Raw genomic sequence first — 15,020 nt, 5'->3', positions numbered from 1 at the left:
TTTAATTTCTTTTAAAATTGCTTTGTGTTCGGTTCCACCAACTAGCCCGTCAGCTCCTTGGGACCAGAGATCGTGGCACGTGTGTGGATAGAGTACAATGACTTGCTCATAACAAGTCTCAATAAATACTATTTACTGAAGAACCTGGAGAGAGTGATCACTTTGACACTCCCTCTCAGTGAGCGGCTGAAATCCCAGTAATGGTGGGAAGGATGGAAAAGCCTTCCTGACTTGAATAACTGTCGTCATTATGACCAGTTATTACCAAAAGTAAGCACTTTCCCCTTTACATACTTATCTCATTGAATTCTCATCACAATCCTTCACTGCATGTATGATTCTGTTAAAAGATGAGGGATTGGGGTTTAAATGCAGAAGCTGCCTTGCTCAGAGCTGTGGGGTGAATGTGGGTCTTTCTGATGCCAAAATCTCTGTGAAAACAGCCTCCACCCACTAAGAAAACCAACTCAGCCAAGCGCCCAGATGGGCTGAGATCAGTGCAAAGAGCTTCTCGGATCCCCAGGGTGCCCGGAGTGGGGTGGGCAGCCGGGGCACCTGCTGGATGGGTCAGCGGCAGGACCTCATCAGGGGCAGGCTGTCCGCAAAGCAGCCCTTGTTTTCAGTGAGCTTTCAGTGTCCAGAGTACTTTTCTTTTTGAAATGCAAAGTAGTCCTCGCTAAGGAGCCGGCAGTTCTGAGACTTGAGTCTTTGGATTTATGTGGAGAAGCTTAGTGGCCGGCAGGGCGAGGGCGGCGCTAAATCCCTGCACGAGGTGCCCAACGCGCTCCTTCAAAGACAGAGCGTGCAGTTTGGATGTTTGTGGGAAAGGAGATGAAAACCAGGCATTACAGCCAAGGTGGACAGAGGTCACTACATCCCGGAGCTGGAATGTAGCCTCCTTCCCAACCATGCGCTTTCCTCCTCAGCTCTGGCTTCACCCCGCTAATTCGGGAGATGCAACCCCTTCACAGTCGTCTTGGGGGTGGGGGGAGGCTGCTCGGTGCATCAGGCAAACGTTCACAAGAGCCCCCAGCTGCTTCCACTGTGAAGGTGCGAAGGCTCATCGCTGGCTGCCTCAGATGGTCCTTCCGCCATGTCCAGGCCATGTCCAGGAGGCCTCAAGAGTGTCCCCTTCATCCCGGGCTTGGTTGTCCGGACGTCAAAGCTTCACCGCTTCAGCCCAGGGAGTAAATCAAAGGCTTTTTAGTGAAGATAGCAATTACAGTTCCCTTCTGCCTCCCCCTTTGTTCCCTGTGAGCTCCCAAGGACGGGGGCAAAGGTCAGAAGTCACGCTGGATGGAACTGACACTCGGTTCCTCAGCCTGAAGCAGAGTTTGGGGCAAAGCTTGGTAAGAGAGTCCGCAGGGTCCCTGCCTGGCCTCTTCCAGACACAAGTGTCTGAGTCCCAGCAAAATTGATCATTCATCCGTCTGTGACTCCTGCTATGCTGAGAATCCAAATGCAGAAAGAATTCCAAATGCAGAAAGAATGTTTCCTTTTTCAAATGTCAACAAACGAGTCCTCAGATTTATCCACAGGTAAATAGCAAGTGCAGTGGACATTTTTATTCATTTTGGCTGCCGAGTTTCTGAACCCACTTCTCTGCGCAGCCCACCCCGTCCTGTGCCGAAGCAGAGCCTGAGGTCAGGAGCTGTGCGCCTGGGTCACGGAGGAAAGCGGGGGGGTGTGGTCTCCGAGGGCGAGTCCAGCTCAGCCCCAGCCTGCGGGGACTCAAGGCCAGAGGGTCAGCCTTGGTCCGACCTCTGCATTGTCGGCTGTCAGTGTGGCTGCCCCTAGGGCAGGGGCGGTTCTCCAAGACACGCCCAGCAGACACCCAAGAGGCAGACGACCCTCCTTCCCACCCCATCACGTAGTCACGACAGTAAGGGTCGGTTTCCCACTTCCTGCATGTCCACCGCATGGGGAGCCTGCAGTGACCCAGAAACAGCTGTTGCTTTGGGAACAGTGCGGCTCTTACCACAGCCCTGGCTGAAGCATCCTCCCAAGTGGCGGTTTGAGAAACGCGAATTCTCCGAGTGCCTAAGGGAATTGTGGAAGTGGGTCCACTTCCTCCCCCTTGGTTTCCAGAACCTATTTTCCCCCCATGGGGACACGGCTCCGTTGGTTTACAGTACGTACTACGTCGTGAATGGTAGCATCCCACCTGGGGGTGCCTCCCGCTGCTGCCCCTTCCAGGCCACCTCACCACTCCGTGGTCTGGTCCGCGGTGGGTCACGTAGTCACCGTCCTACCTCCTGTGATGTCAGGGGGGTCCCTCGGTCTGAGATGTGGCACTCAGTGCCTGGGTGGCACCAGTGTCCAGACTAAACGCTCTCATCAGGCCGCCTCTCCGGGAAGAATGACCCTGACCTGATCCACTTGCTGCTGGGTGCCGGCTGGTCTCGTGCTGGCAGGTGTGATCACCCAGCTCAGCTTCGGCTGCAGCAGCCTTGGGGGAAGGACCCACACCCTGTGGTCCATGCAATGCCTCCATCTGCACCCCTGTGGCAACTTTTCTGTGAGGCCCCAGAGTGTCAGAGGACAGAGGGACAGGCTGTCACCTGCCTGCCGCGGATGCTCTCGTGGCCTCACCTGAGATACCGTGATGGTCACCTTCTGCTTCCAGCCTGAGCCCCACCCACCTTCCTCCCCGATCCTCCAGCCTTTCTCCTTCCCAGTCCTGGGCAACCAGGGGGCCATTTGTCATCCCCTTTAGTCTGTACGTGTCCTCACCTTTGGCTCATTTTTCCTCCAGACTGAGTGGGCCTCCAGACCTCTGCTTGAAGCCGGATTACAGGGGGAGTCTCCCCTCACAATCTCACGAGCCACTTCCTTAAAGTTAATCTCTCTCTATGTTCACGTCCCGTTGGGTCTGTTTTCTGGAGACCCATGACTGGTAGGTGTGGCCCTAAGTGTCCTCTCTATTTGGGCAACTGACCATAAGACTTGAAAAGTGAGGAGCTGCCCAGCCCTCCCCACCCCCAACCTGAGGATGAAGGAATCTTCAGAACATCCCGTCCTCCCCTACCTCTGCCCCCACCTCCGCCTCCACCCTGAGATCTCACACCCTTGCTGTGCTTAATGGGAAATAAATACAGACGGAAAAACATTTTAAGAAATCCCCACCCTGCCTGGGAGGAACGTGTGTTAGGATTTCAGACTCGGATGGATGAGGCTCTTTCGGATACGAAAGCTCACCTGCGACCATCACACTGCAGCTCACCAGCCCCGTGTTTGGCTCCAGCGCTAGGGTGACAAGCGAAATAGTGAAGTCCCTTCCGCCAGCCCGTGGACGGGCAGAGAATGTTGTTGGGAGACGCTCAGTTGAACTCTGGGATGTCCAGCCCGTGCTGAGTCCTGTAGAACTGGGACCGTGAACACCACTGGGTGATGCTCTAGGTGTTTCCCATGCCCGATAGCCACCTGACTTAGTATTCTGCGGGAAGATGATGGCCATGCCTACACTTCATGTGCAGATCTAGGGGGAGCACTCAGAACACCTTAAGTATGTGCAGTGTTTTTTGAAGCACTGAAATATTCCAACTTTCCCGGTTCCCTTCAGGGGAGGCCCTGGGCACCAGTGGGAAGAGGACGCGGCAGTGAGAAAACGGAGGGAAGGTCCCAGGGACTGAGACGCTGAGTCGGGGTATGGGGGTGTCTTCCACTCCCGGCCCTGGGATACTCTCCGTAGTTCACTGACAGGTAAATCCATAAGGGCAGCACCTGGGCCATCCACGCACAGGCGCAATCATTGTAAGGAGACAAAGGTTTTGGAGTGGACTGTGCCATTTCCTTGTGGGGGGCAGACCCTCCGTGGACTCTGAACCCCTAGAACTCTGCTTGATGAAAAAGGCCCAACACTCCAGGAAAGCACAATTGTACTTGATATTTTTATTCACTTAACAGAAACATTCACTTCTCAGATTTCACTGAAGTGCAATTTACAGAACTTAGAGGTAAATTAACATGTGTAAATTCATATTTTAAGGTTTTGGATTTTTTTTACAAATATTACAAATGTACATCGATTGGTACAATATTGCCATTCAGTCATGCTTTTCATGTACATACCTTCACTTAAGAATTACTATTTATTAAGTTCATTTTGCTTAAAAAAATGCTGAAAATTAACTGGGCACTGCTGGGGAAGTTTTTTTTTCTCCCTTTTTTACTGATGCTTATACAGCAGAGTGATAGAAATCTAGTGCCTGTGTAAAAAGAGGCCCTAGAATCCAGATCATTTGTCTTTATCTTTAGAGGATATTTCATCTCTCCAGCTTTGATTCTGAAATGAGTTGGGAACTAGGTATTTCCTTCCCCAGGGATTGATGCTGCCTGCATGTCACTGCAGGAGTGATATTGTTTGGTCTAAATTTCTAGAGCTGTGGCATCAGTGTCCCTTTTGGTGGACAGACTCCAGGGGTCTGAAGGGACTTGTAGGTCCCTCTAGACAAGAAGTCACAGGAACACGCCAGGACCTTCTAGTCCTGAGCAAAGGCCTGACCTCAGGTCAGTGAAGTGGGGCTCAGGGGCAGACACGGGCCTGAGACTTAACGCTCGGTCGTACCAGGAACCAGGGGTTTAGGATGGGGAGTCAGCCAAGAAAAAAGGAGGAGGAAGGGCAGGGAGAGGAAATGCAAGAAAGAAGAGGGAGAAGAGGTAGGTTGGGGCCGTGCTGGCGGTGGCCCCATCGCTGCAGTTTTCCAGAGCCGTCCCTCGATGGCTGCTTCTTCTGTCTTGTTTCTGCTTCCTCATCCCCCCACCCCCTGCCATCCTTTACTTGATCTGATTCAGAATTTGTGGGGGAGTCTTGTCAGGAGCCGGCAGTGTCCCCGCGTTCCCAGAACCAGCCGTGCTGCAGCTGGGGGTGAGTCAGCACCGCGGACAGCGGCGGGTACCTGGCAGCCGTGAAGTCCCCACCGCCCTCTCCGCGAGCGCCCGTCACTGTGCCTGGAGGGGCCTCGGAGCGCGGGTCTGTCCCTCCTGAATCACAGAGCTTTCGGTATTTCACCCCACTCCTGACCCCCGCAAGGACTCAGCTGGGACAGCCTTTCGACATGTGCGGGGCGGTGGGTCCCTGCTCCTGGATGGGGAGGGCGGTGGGGAAACCAGCCAGGGTTCACCCAGCTTTGCTGGGTGTTAACGAGGCTTCTGCCAAAAGAGGTCACAGCCATCGAATCGTGGTACCTAAATAGAGATTTTCCTAACTTTCCTTTGGTCTTATTAGAAAGTGCTATTTATTGTATTTTGGACCAATTCAATGATTTCATTAGAATGGCTTCTTAAAAAAGGGGTATAGAAGTTTCTCTAAATTAAAAATGTCTACTTTAAGTTTCAAATGTCTTTTTAAATTTTTTTCAACAAGATACTATAGACACATCTTGAAATTTTTAATCTAAAAATAGGATTTCATCAAAATACTCTATTCTGGGCATTGATACACCGTGTATTTACCATTTATGGCTCTCCAGACGTGATAAACACTGTACCAAAGAAAAAAAGAAAGAAAGAAAGAAAGAAAGCATTTATCTTTATTGATAAGAACAGAATTCTGTGAAAAAAAATTATGTGGGAAAAATATGAGCTGTGTTTCCTTGAAAAGCAACTCAAGTCAACGTTTCTGAGGAACAGCAGACATCAGACACTGTAGTGGCCAGATGGGTACGTACAGACTTAGAAAGGAACAAAAAGGAAACAACAGTTATAGACCTGCAAAATAGACCCACAAATCGTTTGCTCAGCAAAAACAAAACCCAAAGATAATCCTAAACCCAGTAACTTGCTATCACACGTTGTGGGATCACGTGCTGGGAGGGGACAAGCGGAGCCACCGACCTCCTGACCCTCTGGGGCTGGGTCCTGCCAGGAGGACCAGGCTGGGAACTGTACGTTGCTTACGCTTTTCTCCCTGACGGGAAGTGGTGTGGGCTTGGGAGGCAGATGGAGGTGCTGCCGACTTTATTTGGATGTTAGTGGGAGGGCAGACTGGGGGAGGGTGGATGCGAACACGGAACAGGGCAAGTGTGAAGCACGGAGACGCAGGATGGTGGTCGAGGCAGGTTCGGCAGGTGGGGGGTCCTTTTGTTGGCTCCGTCCTGCTTTCAGGGTGACTCAAGTGTTTGTTCTCCTCACAGAGACCCAGGTGGGGAGGTGTGCGGGCTCCTCTGGACTCGAATTCCCCCGATTTTTCTAATCGAAAGATGCAGGTGGACCTGCGTAAGTGCTGCTGGTGCTCCCGGGGGCCTGGAGCAAAGGGAGATGCACCTCTGGGCTCCGGGCTGACCTGAGCCAAGCCCTCCAGCTACCCTGATGCTGGGTTCGAGCCTGGGGCCCCCTCCTCTGGCTGTCCCAGCCCTCCTGTCCCGTCCCTGCCCACCTGTGCCCGGAGCCCGGGGTCCCTCCTCCCCAGCTCCCTCTCTGTTTCCCACTCACTCGCGGCAAAGCTCCAGGCCCTGAAATGGACTTCCTGCTGCCCTAGGGACTCTTCTCTCATCCATCTCTCCCTCCGAGAAGCGCCCTCCTGACCCGACAGACAAGTCCCCACGCCGGTGCTAATGGGTACCAGGGCGCTAGGGGTGGCTTTCTCCAGGAGCAGATGTTTATACGTGAGGAAGTTTGTGTGGTTCTGGAGAGCCAGTGCCTCGAGCCCTGTGAGGTGCTCATCATGGGTGGGTGGGCGCCTTCCAAGCCCCTAGAACCAGGTCCCATGGGCAGTGCCCTCTGTGCCCCTTTGTGGGTCGGCCCCCCCGCATCTCCCCTGCCGTCTGCTCCCTGTAGTAGGAGCTTGTTCATACAAAGCACGGACCACGTCTCCAAGCAACAGCTCAGAGTGCTGTGAGCTGAGCTTCTGGTCACAGATTCCAGCCAGGACTGGACTGTGCCTCCCGCTTTCAGAGCAGGGCTCCAGACATGGGGCTCAGAGCGTCTGAGTCCCAACCAGCCCTGAGGCCTCTGGTTCTCTGAGCTTTGTTCTGATTACACGTCAAATGATCAGAAACTAACATAAACTGGCCTTTTGATCCTAGCTTTTGTACTGAATTAAGATTTTATTTCCTCAATTTGTATGAAAGATTAATACGAGTCATCTATTTGCAAAACCATTTTCATCTCTCTTGAAACTTTATGCTGGAGAAGTTGTCAAATACCTGGCCCGTTTTCTCTTATAAAAGAACTTGAGTAAGTTTGACTTTATATTAAATCACAGGAAAAGTTTCTCTCTCCATACTTAGTATCTCTACTTCTTGTTCTCCTGTGACAATACCTACAACTCACTTTGTTTTGCTTTTGCCTTTCTTGGGTTAAGTGAGGTGCCCAGGCTGCTACAGAGCTTTGCTATTTATATTCTGGACGATGAATCTCAGATGCAGATCTTTTAAATGGAGGAACGAGAGGCTGGTTAACCAGCATGATGGAGCCAGAAATGAGTCCTCAGCGGTGAAACAATTCAAGGCATATGATGGACTCGAGATGTCACGGGGGTGCCACCCTCCTGCGTGGACAGGGGGTCAGGATCCCGCCCCTCACTCAACCCCGGATGCCCCGTGTGCTCGGGGGAACCTAAAGGGGGCAGAATTCTGCCTCTTGCACTTTTGCAGCTGCTTTAATTTTTTTGTTGTTCAGGAGATCAGAGAACCGAGATGAGAGAGCTGGAGGCCCCTCAGGCCTAAGGGGAAGGTTCTGTGAGTTTCTGTGCTTGCTTTCTGATAAAACTCAGTTAAAAAGGCAGGACTTGGTCTGGGACTTGGTTTCCTGATTGATTCCCTGGGGGGGACCCTATCAGCTCAGACCTTGTCCATGTGGTCGGGTCATCATCTGCCAGGGAAGCAGCTGCGTCAAGCCATGGGCGTGGGGCCCGGGGCTGCGCATCTGGGACCCTCGTCACCAGGACGTGTAGCAGTGGTTTCTTCACGCCCTAAATCTTGGCCCCCGGGTGCTTTGGAAACTGTTCCTTTGCTCTCTGCAAGAATGGTCTCACTCTCTGGTCCTCTTTTAGGGGTTCTTTAGTATCATGTGTCTCAAATCGTTTTGAAAGGAGGTGGAGTGAAAAACTTAAATAGTAATGAATATGATAGCTCGTCCTTACTGGCTTCTTTGGGGAGGAGCCCATGGCTTTTCTCTTCACTTGTGGCTTATCCTGAAGTCTCACACACGCTGTGCTCGTGGGAACCCCTCGCTCAGGAGGTGCGTGGCGGGGAGGGAAGCGTCGGGGATGGGCCTGGTTGGTTCTCACCGGCCAAGCCTCGGCACTGCTTTTCAAGGCATCCACTCAGACCCTCTGGCCCAAATGGAAATTCCCTTGGACACACGGAGGAGGGAGAGCCGTTTGTGCGTAGGCGGGTGTGGTGGGCGATCTCGGTCCTGGCACCTTGGGAGCAGCCGTCGGAGAAGCAGCATGTCCCTAACGCAAGGCTAGTTGCTCATCTGAGCTTCAGACACGCGTGTGTTTCTGAACACCAAAGGAAAACGAATGCACGGCACAGATCAGCACCGTCAGGGCACGCCACACCCACACACGGCTTCGCCCGCTGCGCAGGGCCGGCCCGGGGCCTCATAGCGTTAGTAGGAACTGGTCTTGCTCTGGCGGCTTCCTCACCCAGGTGCCCAGGCCGGCCTTCTGGAATGCTCTGAACAGCTGCTGTTTGACAGCCTGGTAGGTGCGTGCCCCCCGCTTGGCCTCACAGTACATGGACGGCGTGTCTCCGTGGCTTGGCATCCGTGTGCTCAGCTGTGGGACAGAACGAGAGAGGACGGGTGAGCCCTCGCAGGGAACGGGCCCCGACCAGCAGGACCGCTCCAGCCTGGCAAGCAGGCACTGGCCCTGCCGGTCACTTTTCCTTCTCTCTTCCTTTAAACAGAAAAGCAGCGAGATCATCACGTGGGCTTGGAGTTTGCCAAGAGGGTGGATCTCAGGTTAAGTCCTCTCACCACGCGGATGATGGGAGGGGCTGCGTGAGTCAGTTAGTGCAATTCTGGGGTCATTTCACAACATATCAAAATATCCAGTTGTGCACCTTAAATATATACACTGTTCATGTGTCAATTATGCCTCAGTAACAAAGAAAAATATCTATTCTCTCTAATTTGATCTATTGATAAATAAAATTTCATATAAAATTCCAAAAAAAGAAAGTAACAGTAGGAATTTCCCGGTTCTATCAGGCAATTCTGTGATTCCCTGGAAAACCTAGTTATTAGGGAGACTTTGCTTCACAAGAAGTGTGAGTGATTAATGAAAAAAATAAACACAGAACTTGTCTGCTATTAACAACACAAGCTGTGCATAATTTTTTTCTTTTTCGAGGAGGATTAGGGGCTCAAATCGGCGTGGGTGGTGAGGCCGAGGGGGCCGTGGGAATGAAGGCAGCGTCCCAGGCGGAGTCGCTGCTAGCCCACTGGGAGGACGGGGACTGGCCCCTGTGTCCAGCGGGGCAGGACCCGGCCTGGCTTCACCACCCACGCGCCAAGGTCGGGGGTGCGGTGAGCGGGGGAAGTGGTCGGCGGGGGGCGGCACCTGCCACTGGCCGGCCAGTGCGTCCCTGACACTCACCGCCGTGTAACTGGGGGAACACCTGACTTTTCTGGGCATCCATTTCCTTCCGTCTGAACTGGAATGACATGGACTCCGAAGTTTCTATGGACTTTCTCACGGGCTGCACTGGCCACAGCTGTTCACCAGTGAGCCCCTTTCCACCTATTGCTGGGGCCACAGCATGAGACCCTGCTGCGGGTCGGGGGCCCCACTCGGAGAGGCCACACCTGGGGTTGGCGGGGGTGCGGGCAGGGACACGGGGGCTGGTTTGCGTGTCCCGTGTCACCCTGGCTCTGCCCAAGCGGCAGGTCCCTGGGCCCCGCCCGTGTCCAGCCCCACTGACCTTGCCGTAGAGCCGTGCCCACCGGGCCGAGAGCCTGCGCTTGCAGAGCCTGGACGAGCGGCCGCAGCTCCGCTTGCCGGTGGTGGCGTCGATGACCTCCACGTCCGCCGTGCCCACCACCCAGTTCACGCTGAAGTGGGGCGACTTCCCAGGCTGCCGCGCCTCGGCCTGACTCACTCCTGCCGGGAGAGACGGGGCGCCGGGTGTGAGCGCTGCTGGCCGGGCGGGCGGGCAACGGTCCCCACGCTGGTGGGACGGGGTGGACGGCCGGCCCGAGCGCCATCACGGGGGCTTGGATTCGAAGGATTTTAAATGCAAGGCTGTCCTGTAATAACACTCTGCCCACATTTCCCCCTTTCTCTGGATGTTTGTCGCGTGGACTGGTGAACAGATGGGGCCGCATAAAGGCCAGCTGAGAGCGTGCGTTTACGGGGCATCTGCTGCCTGCCCACTCCCCACAGGGCAGATGCCAGGGTCACAGTCTGGCTGACGAGATACGAAATGGAGTGAAAACAAGCGAGCTCTGAGGGTGCAAGGCGCCGACCCGGCAAGTTGACTGGAGCCCAGTGGGGACTGGAAACTGGGCCCTGGTTTGAATTTAAGGACCGCAGAGTGTTAAACCGGGAGTGGGTCTTTCTAAGTCCCGGGGCCGCCGAGGATGCTAAACCATGCGGGATGGTGGCCTGGGAGGAGGGGCACTAACCCTGGGGCCTCGGCCACATGCCGTCCATGCCCCCGACTCCCCGTGCAGCTGACGGGCTGGCTCCACCCCCAACCCCGGCTCCCACTGGGGTCACGCAGGAGTGAGCAGAGAAGGACCTTGGTCTCATGTGTGTTCACGGCCACAGTGCTGCAGGATGTTCAGCCTGGACCCCCACCCCCCACCCTGCCGTGCTCCTCCTGACACCTTCCCTGGATCCAGCCCCCTGAGCAGCTGCTCCCATCCACACTCTGCTCCTTCCCCGCCTCCTGCTCCCGAGTGGACGGACTGGATGGCTGGATGGGGCCTCTCAGGGCCCTGGGAGGGTGGGCCCAGGGGTCCCGGCAGCATCTCACGGGGAAGCAGAGCCTGGTGCTGGGAAGCAAGTGGCAACCCAAGGAGCTGGACACATGGAAAAGTTGTCACCTGACTCATCCACATAGATGGAAATTAAATTTAACTTAGACACCCAAGAACTGAACCTTTGCTTTTAGCTCCACAGCAGGAATTCTAGGCCTTTGGGGGCCACTGCAGAGCTGTTTCTGCTGCTCAGCCACAGGAAGTCATTAACCTTCAACATTTTAAGAAAGAACAGGAGAAAGAAGAAAAGGGAAAGTGAAAGAAAGACATTGAAACTGGGCCCAAAGTGACATTTTATCAGAATTACTGAAATTATTGACCATTTAGAAAATGACTCTGGTTTCATAGACGTTGAATTTGAGGCAAACCTTCCCATCCCCCGCTTGACGATGGTGAGTCAGGACTGAGCCCCTCGGAGACAGGCATGGGTCTCAGGCTCCCATCCCCAGCTCCCACGAGGTGGATGTTGCCACCTCTTCAGCTGGTCTTGTTTGTGTTGTTAATTCTTATGTGGTTAAGACATTGTGCCGTTGCCACGGGTCACAGTGGGTGTGTTGGGAGAACTTGGTCTTCTGGTTAAATGGGGTTCAAATCCTTGCTCCATGTTGATAAATAGAGCATCTTCACACTTAAATTCCTGTGAGTCTATTTCCACATTTATAAATGGAGGTAACAGCAGCTGTCATGGTTGGTGTGACAGGGTGTGTGCCTCATCTTGACGTTGACAGGGGTGGCTGCTGGGTTTAGTTAGGTCCCTTCCCTGAATGGTGGAGCCGTTCTCTGGGGGGAACTCGTGGAGGGTGAGTAGCTGCACCGTGCAGACCAGGCCTCTCTGGGCACCCACCCCCCAGGAGAACCACCCACAGGCTGTATGTGGCCATCACCTGCCGGGCTCAGGCCGTAGGGCGCCACAGCCACGGGCACAGCTTTGGGTCAGATCCAAAGGCACCATTCATGGCGAGGACGGGGGTGAGGGAACCCCCTCCGCGACAGGTCGGCCCGAGTCACGGGAAGGGAAGGTGGGGCTGTGGTCCTGGATGGGCACTGCGACCCCTGCTCCCATGGCCTCGCTGTAGTTTGCTGAGTCCCCTCCCTGGACGCTGGGAGCCCCTGGAATCTGACGTGGTCCCCGGATTTGGCAGAGGGTCTTAGATTTTAGGAACAGGGTCTGGTGTGTAAAGAAACCTGGGGCATAGCCACTGAGCCCTGGGTCGTCCCAGCCCCACTGGGAGCATCCTCTTCCGCCCTGTCTGAGCTTTGGGGTCCGTGATGCTGCCCTTGGCTGGTGACTCTCGTGGGAGGGTTGAGGGAGTGGGGAGGTGTGTTCTCTTGGGTGCTGGCCTGGCTGAGAGCTGTCCCCACGAGTTACCGCCACCCCGTGGGCACCATCGTTGCCCCTGGTTTTCTAACTGAGGACAATCTTAGGGTCCTGGGAGTAACTCTTAGGCCTGACTCTTACCACAACCCTTGACTGGCTCTTTGATCTTCTCTCTCCTCTTTCGGAGGATCTGGTCTAAGCCCCGGACGGGCCAATCGCTGTGGGTCTACACGTGCCCACCCCCCCAGGGCCCCCCACCGCAGATCACGGCTTGCAGCCCCTTCAGAGACAAGGCACCGCCCAGGAGGGAGCCGCGGTGGATTACGGGGATAATTTCGGGGGTCACAGCAGGTGGGGCTATCTCCCCAACGCCCCCTCCCACTGAGCTGAGAGCTTAGCTGCTGCCAGAGTGGTTCACGGCTGCGTGACTCCTGGTCCTCATGACCCCAGGCTGGCCCTGGCGGCCTGGGGGCGGCATCCCCCTCCCAGGTTTGGTGCTGGGGGAACATTCAGGAATTTGCTCCTGGATCAGGTGGGGGCGGCCTGTGGCCCTGGGTCCCCCCTGCCCCGTTGGACACGTGTGTTTATTGCCTGTATTTCTCTGGGCACCGCAGACACTGCCCTGAAAATGACACTGTGATGTCTGAGGGGCTCATCCTGTTACACCTTCACACTGGAACGTCGTCCGGAGATGCTCCGCACCCGGCTGACCTTTCAAGTATCCGATCTCTGCAGTTCTGCCCGCTGAGTCTTAAACGGCCATTGGCCAGACTGGGAGAGCCTGCCTTGGGGGCCTCAGGGCCTGTGGACGGAGGGATGTGTGCGTTTGAGGACCTGTTCTTACCGCTGAGGAGGGGCTGGTTGTGCCGGTACGAGGCGGGCAGCTGGCCGATGTCCTCGGTCCTGTGCCTCATGACCCGGGAGAGGTGGCCGGTGTGGTGCAGGCTCCCCACCACGATGCTGTGCAGGTACACGGGCTCGATGAAGTGGCAGAGCAGCGCACCCTGCAGCCCCATCACGTTCCACCTGGGGGGGAGAGGGGCGTCAGTGCCCTGGCTCCCTGGCCTCACCTGGGGGAGGACGGGGCCCTTTCTGCCCCGTTGTCCCCGAGGGGTCACTGTTCCCATCGTGCAGCTGGTGTTGGGGGGTGGGAGCTGGCCTGGGGCTCGCAGCACAGTGGACCGGGCATGGCTTCGGCCTCGTGACCCCTGGTGACCCTGAGCCCCTGTCTGCCGTCGGGGGGACGGGTGTCGATGGGTCTGCGTGTGAATAAACGTGGATCCCTTTCCTGGAAAACAAGTTGTCGGGCTTCCCTCGTGGCGCAGTGGTTGAGAATCTGCCTGCCAATGCAGGGGACACGGATTCGAGCCCTGGTCTGGGAAGATCCCACATGCCGCGGAGCAACTAGGCCAGTGAGCCACAACTACTGAGCCTGTGCTCTGCAACAAGAGAGGCCGCGATAGTGAGAGGCCCGCGCACCGCGATGAAGAGTGGTCCCCGCTCGCCACAACTAGAGAAAGCCCTTGCACAGAAACGAAGACCCAACACAGCCAAAAATAAATAAATAAATAAATAAATAAATTTTTTTTAAAAAAAGCAAGGAACATGACTTTAAAAAAAAAAAAACAACGAGTTGTCAGGTGGAGGGGAAGCTACATATTCTCTCAGCGACTTAAAATCAGATTTAAAAAAAGACCCTCTGTCTACAAAGTGAATCGGGATTTTTCTTTATGTTCGCTGGGAAATATCAGAAATTGAATTGATTGCAGTTTAGGGGAAAATACTCTCCCTCCCCACCCCTTTGTCAAACTCAGCAGTGGGCGGGACCTACTGTGGTGACATGAACGACCTCGTTTGGCTCTGGGGGTGATTTGACTTCAGGAGCCCCGATCAGAGGACGAGGTCGTGGTCCTTGACATAAATGAGGCTCTGGGTGAGTGTTTGCTTCTGCCAGCAAAGATGACAGGAGGCTTGTCAGACATTTCCCCGTAAATTTGGGTGGAACAACTTTCCGTGTATCTGTTATTTACAGCAACATTTTGTGGTTTATTTCCACTCTAAATAACATGCTTAAAATCCAGCCTCCATCAGCACAAGCATTATGCAGTTAATTTCTTACATCATTATTCTTTTCATTAATTAACATTTCTCCACGGTTAGAGCAATTAATGTGGTGCCTCCATGCCGTACATTTCCTTTCATGATTAATAAGGAGTCATTCTATTTCCCTTTCCCGAAGCAGTCAATTAACACAGAATTCTTTCCATTAATTACCGAGTGCTCAAACCAGCAGGCCTACCTAGAGATCAGTCTGCTCCGAGAACCTGTGACACCAATTGCCTTAAAAAAATTCTCTTTAAATTTTATTCCAAAAACACAAGCAATTTAGCTGGCGATATTAATTTGCCTCAGAAGCATTGAGGTGAGTGAGAAACATCTTCTAATCTCATGCAAGAAGAGGCAGCCATCTGGCTGGCGAGGATTGAGAAACGGCTCCCCCTCCGTTAAGTGTGGGTCATTAAAGTAATGTGCTCACCCACATAAAACTCAAGTGGAATATAAAAGGTAATATTTATATACAAACAGTTTCGTCCTACAATTTAAACAGTCATTGGTTTTATGAAACGTTTACTTTAGTCTCTCAGATTTGCATAACTTCACTTAAAAAAATAATTGTGGTCATTTCTGTAAGTCACATCCTGTCTCTCAGAAAGGAGTGGAGAATTGCCCTTGGGATCTAGTGTGTGACTTTCCCAAAGAGTAAGCGTCC

At 54.0% G+C, this 15,020-nt stretch overlaps 1 protein-coding gene across 1 annotated transcript in view; it reads right to left on the bottom strand.

The window, feature by feature from the left end:
* Nucleotides 1-8,548: 8,548 nt before the first annotated feature.
* ADARB2 (adenosine deaminase RNA specific B2 (inactive)) overlaps nucleotides 8,549-15,020 on the bottom strand; it is a 374,800-nt gene continuing 368,328 nt past the window's right edge. The window contains exons 8-10 of the mRNA XM_061181674.1: nucleotides 13,095-13,276; nucleotides 9,873-10,051; nucleotides 8,549-8,725 (exon numbers count right to left, since the gene is read on the bottom strand). Coding sequence (XP_061037657.1) covers nucleotides 8,549-8,725; nucleotides 9,873-10,051; nucleotides 13,095-13,276 — 538 coding nt within the window. The remainder of the gene's footprint in view (nucleotides 8,726-9,872; nucleotides 10,052-13,094; nucleotides 13,277-15,020) is intronic.

Source organism: Eubalaena glacialis, chromosome 2 (assembly GCF_028564815.1).
Source record: "Eubalaena glacialis isolate mEubGla1 chromosome 2, mEubGla1.1.hap2.+ XY, whole genome shotgun sequence".
In the NCBI taxonomy this organism is placed as follows: domain Eukaryota; kingdom Metazoa; phylum Chordata; class Mammalia; order Artiodactyla; family Balaenidae; genus Eubalaena; species Eubalaena glacialis.
The sequence above is the reverse complement of the archived record's forward strand: the minus strand, read 5'-3'. Positions and strand labels throughout refer to the sequence as shown.